We start from the raw sequence: 9,608 nt of genomic DNA, 5'->3' as shown, positions 1-9,608 counted from the left end.
CTGTGCAAAGGTGGGTTACAGAGCCCTTAAAGGATTGTGTAATCAATTGAATTTAATATTGCATTTAAAAGGGAAAAGAAAAACTTGATGTTTTATAATTTATTAAGGTCTTTCAAATGTTTTTAACCGCATTAAAATTAGGTTTTAAAATTTACTTCAAAAGTATATTATTTAATCGTTCCAGTCCACTGACACCTCATGCATGTTTGCCTGGGTGGGTAGAATAAGGCATAACTATGTTCACTGGAGGAGCATCAAAACTAGCACTACAGCCTTGTTACATACTAATACCTATTTTAATGCATCCACAGGTCCAGTAAAAGTAAAGGCCCTTTCAGTGATCCCTGCGTAAAATTAAAATTGTTTATAAATTGCCTAAAAGTGAAGGGTAAGTCATTAAAATTGTCATTAGGTATTTTTGAAATGAAAAATTTGGCAAAAAATGAGGAAAGCAGCAGTATTGTCAAATACATGTAGCTAATTTATATACTGTCAGTATATAAATTACAGATTTCATGTAAATGCCTTATTTTGTCTTAAATACACAGCTTTCGGCTGAACCACTACCAAGCTATGTTAGCACATCTATAACAATGACAAAGGTATACAAATCTGAATTTTGATAATTTTTACGATTGTCCGGATGAGCAAACCACTGAATGGGCCTCAAAGGTGTCACTGAAGCTAGAATAGATAATAGCAATGCGTTATGGGATTCACGCCCGGGGTGGGGGGTCACTCCCATCCGCGATACACCATCCGCGATAATCAACTTTTGAAAAGCACCCTAAACAAGGATTTAACCCTTGGCTAAAACAATACCCTAAACAGGTGTTTTCACACCCTAAACAGGGATTTTATTCCTTGCATCAAATTTCATACCCTAAATTTCATTTCCGCGTATTAGCAATTGCAATTTTGCTACCCTTTTTTCCAATATTTCATGTTTTTGACACCCTAAACGCGTTACGCGCGTATCGTGCCTACCCACGAAAAACTACCCTTTTTACGCGTTTTTATTATCGCGGATGGTGTACAGGCCACAATGGGAGTGACCCCACCTGGGGGATTTACGGGATCAGGTACAAAAGCACCTAATATATATCCCCTTATATCCTCATACATGTGATGTGTTTAAGGAACTGCGATCAATATTGACGAATTGTTAAAACTGCTCGCATAGGTTTCTCAGGCATAATCGATTTGTGTACATGTAGATCTATACCAGATCAGGGAATTATGTAGAGGTACACGACTTCCATTTTGAAATATTAATAATGGAGCACTTTGTGCAGTTTTTGGCATCGTTAATGTTTTTATTTATATGGGTAATTCTAACAGTTTTGCCTGTATCACATGCAGCTGTGGTAAGTATTTGTTTACTTGTTTAGATGTATATGTTATTATTACTGATTAGTGTGATAACGCAGCCAGGAAGATGGCTAATGTCATGTCAGAATAAAAGGGGTAGCGTATTGTGAAGCAAACGAGACTAAACCGTAATAAATATGTAATTCAACTGATATTATCGGCCAAAAAGTTGCCAGTAATCCTAACTGTTCGTTAACAGTAGAAATACTTTTATTTCCGTCACAGTACAGCTATATTCTTTTACATTGGGTTGTGCAATTATTATGAGCCCTGGGGAGGGTAAAATTAGGGGAGGGGAACGAAATTTTGGCCAGCCGAGATGGGAGGGGGGGGGGCAATTTTTGGCAGCCGAGAGGGGGGGCAGGCAATTTTGGCACACATTTACAGGGCAACCTTTAAAGAACAAGCTCTCAAAAAGGCTTAGGAAACAGTACAGAAACGTTCTAATATGCAAAATGTCCTGCTTGCTACGCTCGCATCATATATCTAGACCATTAAGGTTTGCAAATTGGGAACCCAAACAATTGGGAATCTAAACCCATGCAATTTTTGGCAGGCCGAGAGGGGGACAAGCAATTTTAGACACGCCATTTAGAAAGTTTACCCGGGGTGTTCATAATAATTATTCACAGCCTTTAACGGTACTGCAGTCTTTAACGGTACATGTAGATTGTTACGGGACTTTGTGCAATTGTTTACGAGTTGTTTTTGGTATATAACCTGCATCGGCCACGCAACATTAAATTAAAAAGTTTAAGCAAAATATCAATGTAGCATTAAAAAAACCGTAAATATATAAAACAATATCAGACAACGGTCATATCATGTAATTATACAGTTTCTTCAACAAAGATGCATACACGTTAAGAGAGATCATACATGTTTCAACTTATGTTGGATTTACATGCTTAAATACATGTACATGTACCATGGTATGCAAATCGAACTTCTTGTGAAACACATGAAGACGATTGACTTTCTGCAACCGAGAAATACCCCCAGGAAATACAGTACCTCCCGTAATAAACTAATTTGATTTCTAATTTTGAAAGTTTGAAATCTCGCAACTTGTTCTTGTTATAGACATGTACGGATGGACCCAAAGGCCCACAAGGACCACCTGGTCCTCAAGGTGTTACGGGGGACTTGACTAAAGTAGAGTGGTTTGAAAACTGGCGACAATGTGCGTGGAGAAGCGGTAATGGTAATGACTACGGAGAAATGGGGGTAAGTTTGTTTTACGGTTCCTCAAAAAGTTGATGAAAAACGGGCAATGGTAAATTAATTGTCTTCTTTTCTATCAGGAACTGATATATTTTTTTATCAATATCGACTTCAATATCATATGTTTGAGGAGACTGAACGTCATTAAAAAGGTAAATAATTTCCAACGCGTTTTCAACTGAAGCCTATCCCAGCAAACACACAACAATAGCAGTAGTTATTGGGCAAGCCGATATTAATTTGACAACATAATGAATGATTCTATTGTCACTTATCATATAGGCTACGTCTTTATTCCATTCTTACAGTCGTGTACTATTACCAAACAGAAAAGTGACAGCGCCCTCTACGCTACTTATGGTGCAAATATGCGAGTCTATGGGTGTTCCGGCTGTTGTAAACGCTGGTATATTACATTTAATGGTGCCGAGTGCTCACCAATTCCCATAGACGGGGTTGTCTACCAAACCAACACAAATACTATAAATCTTCACAGACACAGAAATATTGCAGGTAAGTCAAGATTGAAACCATAGAGAGCTTGCGATTTCCAACGCAGCATCGAACGTACGTTGTATCTATTCAAAATCCCGTCACAGGAGAGTGGTTTTGAATAGATTTCACGTACGTTCGATACATACGTTTGGAAATCGCAATCGCAATCTCTCTATTAAAGAAACAACTAAAACGGTGATGGCAGATCTGGAGAGGGTCAGAGGATTTATTCTGAATACAATAATCTGTAACAAAAACAGCTTTTAAAAATATTTATAATATTTATTTAAAAATATTGTTTCCACTGTCAATTTCCATGTTCCATTTATCAGTTACAGGTTTATGAAGAGCTTTGCTGGTAGAATGTTGCTGGCAGAATCCAGATTGACCTTATAAAATATCATTTTTAGTAACATATTTATACAACTGCTTGTGGACGATCTTCGCGTGAAATTTGGAGGAAATCGGTGAAATTGAAATGGGTCTGTAACTAGACAACTTCTCTTGATTGACTCTTCAGCATAAACCGCACCAAGGTGTTAAAGACGCAGTAATTTTTGCGTTGGGTGAGCGTTACCTTTACGCATTCACCCGTGGTATGCTCGATTAATAACACACGGAAGTGTCATAGTGATACGTATCATCTGAAGTTTATACATTCATCTTTTTTTCCTATTCCAGGATATTGTATGAACATAGCAGCTGGATCAGTGGTAGTCCGTGCAATGGTAGGGGATTGCTCTGGCTATGGTAACTATGATGCAAGCACTGGCTGGAATAGTGCATCAAGAATTATTGTCAGAGAAGTGCCGAAATCGCCTTATGATTGAAATATGCCGGCCTTATACCGTATGCTGTTAAAGTCTATACAGGGTGTATCAAAATAAAGTATACAGTTCAAATATGCCACTAGATTGAAAAGTATGAGGTATTTGGTCAAAATACTTTAGTTGTCTGATAGCTGTATCAGCATCTTGTAATGCCACAACTGTAAAGTCACTGGCGTGCGACCATTAATATTAAAGGACCCAGTGGCTATTTTTGTGAGCCGAGTAAAAATGCGGTTGCGCAAAATCAATGAAAATCACAACAACATAAAAAACACATGTTTGACCACAACAGGATTAAGTCTTCCACATGGCCACCAGGGCATGGCCACCATTCCTCAAAATGCAGATATTCACTCTCCTCAACATGGCATTTACGCAACGTCATATGAGAGACGTCGTGCATGGGGATGTCAACTTGTGCAATTATGTATATCTGGAGTTCATCAAGGTCTGCAGGAGGACTTGTCAAATAAATGGCGCATTATAAATGCTTATTTATTATTATATTATTATTATTATTATTATTATTATTATTATTATTATTATTATTATTATTGTCAAAACCTTTACCTTTAGATAGCTCCACAAGATGAGATCTTAGGAGACTTTTCTAGATAAATGGCGCATTATAAATGCTTATTTATTATTATATCCACTTTGTTCTTTACATCAATCAAAAACGATTAGTAAACAATTCTTCAAAGCGTTCTGTTAATTACTGTAGTAGAGAAAGTGGTGAAATCGTGATTTACATGTTATTATAATTGACTTCGATTTTACAGTTGTGGAGGATTTTAATCAAAAGCTATCAACTAAAGTTTTTTGACCAAAGACCTCATAATTTTTAATCTATAGTGACGTTTTTTCCCCGAACTGTATACTTCTTTACTATTTAAGTAACAGTGTCATGCAGGGAGACAGACTGAAAAGTGACAAAGATCCTTGTCTTTAATATCATAGTGTATAATACTGTTTATATTCAGTGGTCTATATTTTGAGTGGATATATTTGAAAATAGTGGAGAAACTTATTTAGAAATTAGTCTGTGCCACAGACCGTGTGCTTATCCATATAGTCAAATTAAGGAAAGTACGCACCACTAATTGCAACAGAATCCATTTCACGTGAATACATCTCCCAAAGCTCACACAAAAACATATCAAAAGTCCCCACAAAATCCAATTAGTGGAACAGTGCCTAATTTGCATAAATCCAAAATAGCCGCTTATGCGGGAGGTGAAATTTCAAAGTTGGTTATATTTTAATAATTCTGAAAATGTATAGTTTGACCTATCTCCTATGTACAGTTCTTGAGTTATAAGGGCAAATGTCAAATGTCAAAATTCGGATTCCACAGGGGACAAAAATTGAAAAATTCTCCGATTTTGATAAAAATGGTCCCAGATTACTCTACTTGCAAGAAAATTTTAAAAAATATCTCAGATGGTAAAATAGCAAAAAAGATCAAAACCTAATGAGACCTGTTGAATTTGACCTATTTTGTGACGTTACCTATGTAACAAAACATCCAAACCATTATCATTGTGATTATTTTTTGCCAAAGGAAAATATTTGATTAAAATTGCAGCATTCTTCAACTGTAGACGCCTGTGGACCCCAACATTTGACCTTTGACATTTTGGCCTATAACTCGAGAACTGTATGTCGGAGACATGTCAAACTATACTTTTTCTGAATCCTTATGATTAGAGCAAAACATTGGTATGCTTATTGAAAAGATTTGATCAAATTTGAAATTTCACCCCTTCATAAGCGGCTATTTTGTAATTTTAATTTGCTTAAAAGCACTGTTCCACTACTCGGATTTTCGGGGACTTTTGATGTGTTATTAAATATGCTCTAAATGAATGGTGATTCATGGGTTATGTTGCATTTAGTGGTGAGTTAACCGCTTATTTTCCTTAATTTGACTAGGGAAATAAACTACTGGAAACCACACAATCACACCACACCATATACTCACCGCTTCGATCGAGTAGTTTTTGAAAAAGACTAATGATCTGTTAAAGAAAAACAGCAAAGAAAAACATAACACCAAGGGCAACATTGTATTGACCCTAACTTCAAAATATCGTTGTACTATAATCAGCTCACTGCCAACATTCTCATAAATGGAGACGATGCCTTCTAAACTGGCCTCAAAAAGAAACTTATAATTTTTCACAAGGTCATATCTTAAAATGTTGTCTATAAAAATGAACAAGAATTACACACATGATTACTTCAATACTCTAAACACATGTCAGTAACCAAGCAGTTGTCCAACTTACACAACAGCAAAATGCACTGACATGGAATACCTTCCAGGACCACATTCACAGCCCAACAGATTTCTTTTGCCGGGTTCCAATTATTTGCCTGTGAATGGTTGGTTACTGACATGTGTTTAGAGTAGAGTATTGAAGTAATCATGTGTGTTATGTTTGTTCATGTACAGGCGAATAATTGGAAGCCAGCAAAAGAAATCTGTTGGGCTGTGAATATGGTCCAGGAAGGTGTTCCATGTCAGTGCATTTTGCTGTTGTGTCAGTTGGACAACTGTTTGGTTACTGACCAGTGTTTGGAGTAGAGTATTGAAATAATCCTGTGTGCAATTTTTGTTCATTTTTATGAAGAGGATTTTAAGATATGACCTTGTGAAAAATTATAAATTTCTTTTTGAGGCCAGTTTATATTGTGTTTATCTAGAGACTTATCGGTGATAATATTGTTCCTATTAACTTTTATATAATTCAAAAACATCCAATTTAAAACAGCGGATGAATACCATTTTCAATATGTATTTACGTAAGGGACTGTGGAATAATAAAGTGGGTATTTACTTATGTATTATTTACTTAAGAGACTGTGTAATAATAAAGTATATCTGTTAGTGGAATGGGCTACCAAAAAAGACTTACCCTTCGCGCCTTGCCGAAATTATTTTACCCCTGTCTTGAACGTGCCAAAATATTTACCCCTTTATATAAGACAAAATAATAAACGTAGTGTAAGCGCAGGTAGTTGCATTGCACGTTTTCCTGCCGTTAATTCAACGCCTTTTAGCTATAGGGTATAAAGCACAAATCTATGGCTAAAGTGTGTCCCAAAACTTGTGTGCCAAAATTCGAGTACTCTCAGCCGTAAACATAATCGTGATCATTGATCCGCTTAAGGGTTGACTAGGTTGGTCGATTTTCATTATCTAAATCAATATTATATTATAAAAAATAACACTTTGATGTTTTGCAAAAGTTCATTCCACAAATCTTATACTTTGAAAACTTTAAAAACTTGCTTATGTACGTTTTACAAAAGTGTTATTGTTTCAGCCCTCTTTACAACATAACTCAAGAACCACAAGACCTACAAAAGTATATCTGTGATATTTGAATTCTTCTACACACTAGCGATGAAATGATAAATTCAATGTTTGGCAAAGCTCACTACCATTCGCAAGATGCTGTGAACTACTAAATCCCAACAGTTTAAAATAGTTGCTAACTTTAACCATCATGACCATTGCTCCCCTTTGAACAGTTGAATTGTGCAATTTTTACTGGGCCTACTTTTAAAGATTTTAATCTTTACTTTTAAAGATTTTAATCTTTAAAAGTAGGCCCAGTAAAAATATAAAAATTTAAAAATTTAAAATTTTGTATCGTCATTGATGTTTATATTATATTTAGGCGCCGTTCAATATTTACACTAGGGGTAGTATGAGTTTTGCGTTCCCTCCTCGCGTCCGCTCAAAGTTTCAGATTCCCACTTACCCCTTTTGTCTCCATTCAAAACTTAACATTCTCGCTCATCCCCATCAAGACCCCCTCCAAATCAGATTACCCCCTTAAACCTCCCTTGCACCTGTCGTAAATAAAGAACGGTCCCTTATTTGCAATCATTTATGTCTGTGATTCGACGCAAAGATGAGATGCGTTGGGAATTATACATGAATCTTTTGAGGATTGCAATGTGTCTGTTGTTCAGACATGTATATTTATATTATTGTTATTGTTGAATGTACAAAATTAATGTTCTTATAGTTAAATAGTTTGTAAATGGAAGATTCGTTGTTATCAAATAAACTGTGCCAACGCTGTTGCAAACTTATTGAACATCTGAGCTGCTTGATTTGAATTTTGAGCAAATATAAACTATTATGATGATGTTTGCATTTTGCCGTATTGATTCTAACATCCGGGGAAGTTTCAAAACCAGCATGTAACGGTCTTCGAAGTAAACTATGTAGACTTTATAAATCTAATGCTACGTACTTTAACAGTGTATGTAGCCGGCCACCATCATGATCATATGAACAATATGAATTTTTGTGTTAAAGATATGCATGAAGTTTGCCAAGAGACCTGATTTTTAGGTCTTTCGGGAAATTTCATGCATATCTTCAATACAAAAGGTAAAAGTTTTCACATGAAGGTACACTGTAAGTACATATCATTAAATTTATAAAGATTACTTCGAAGACTGTTAAATGTCAATAATATCAATCTTTGATAATTTGCCATAAAATTTTTATTATATCGCGAATTTCAAAACAAATCAAAATTATTTGACATCAGAAGACATTCTTCGTATTCAGAATGCAATTTGGTGTGTCTGCTTTGCTTTCAGGTCCCACAATTGGGGCCACAAAACATATGGTGCAAATGTGAGTTATAGAACCCTTAAGAGTTGGGTTTTGGACGTTTGCACAGTGCAGTGGGACATGAGAGCACATCACACATATCAAATTGCATTCGAAATACGAAGAATGTCCTTCTAATATCAAATAATATGGATTTTTAAAAATGATATGCACTTTTTTTTTATATAGCAAGCAAACCTAAAGTATTTAGGAGTTTTTGGGAAAAATGTATGTCTTCAATATAAAAGGTCAAAATTTTCAATTGATCGTCGACCTTTCATCCCAGCTACATGTTAAATATCAACAATTTAAAAAAAATCAATAATTTGTCATAAAATTTGTATTATATAAGAAAATATTTTCCTAATCTTCTATGTATACAAAACTGCTGGCAAAAATTGTTTATCTGGATCTCATGGACGGTCAAGGCCATCATGCATTAGATAAGATTTAACCCAATAGTCAGTGAATCCCATAGAGTGCATGCATGTGGTTGAATAGAACTCAGGACAAAGCATATAGGTACAAACATAGGAGCCAAGCTTGTCAACTAACATGAATTCAATTTCATGCATAAGCAAATTAAGCTAATTCCCATGCTAATCTGGTAACATTATAATTCAATAGCAGTATGAGCCCAAAATAAAGACATGAATTCCACCAACATTGGGTGCAATAAATAAAGTAATTAAAAGATAAGAGACCCACATAACACCCAATTGGGCTATTTTTTAGGTGGAAATTCCGTATTATAGCCACTGCCGTGGCAAAAACACCGAATATATATCACATTATACAAAGATTCAAAGTTTAGACCTTCCGAAATAGAAACATTTCCTATTCCGAAGGTCGCCTGAAACATTGAATTTTTATACGCTCTCCCTTCCGGGATTGAGCACTCAATTCAAAAGGTAGTCAAACTATAAATAAGTGTTATTCCCCTATATATTTCAGGCACTGCAATCAATATTGACCATTACTAAGTATTGTTAAAATTGGTCATTTAAGTTTGCTCGCACAGGTTTCTCAGGCATAATCGATTTGTG

At 35.5% G+C, this 9,608-nt stretch overlaps 1 protein-coding gene across 1 annotated transcript; it reads left to right on the top strand.

Annotated features, from left to right (window-relative positions):
• The first annotated feature begins 1,045 nt into the window (after positions 1-1,045).
• On the top strand, positions 1,046-3,920 carry LOC140142402 (collagen triple helix repeat-containing protein 1-like). Its single transcript, XM_072164372.1, has 5 exons — positions 1,046-1,082; positions 1,342-1,367; positions 2,455-2,598; positions 2,904-3,108; positions 3,772-3,920. The coding sequence occupies exons 1-5, from the start codon at positions 1,046-1,048 to the stop codon at positions 3,918-3,920; spliced, it is 561 nt and encodes a 186-aa protein (XP_072020473.1).
• Positions 3,921-9,608: the final 5,688 nt, after the last annotated feature.

This window comes from Amphiura filiformis, chromosome 20 (assembly GCF_039555335.1).
Source record: "Amphiura filiformis chromosome 20, Afil_fr2py, whole genome shotgun sequence".
Classification (NCBI taxonomy): domain Eukaryota; kingdom Metazoa; phylum Echinodermata; class Ophiuroidea; order Amphilepidida; family Amphiuridae; genus Amphiura; species Amphiura filiformis.
Note: the sequence above shows the minus strand (reverse complement) of the source record. Positions and strands in the feature narration are given on the sequence as shown.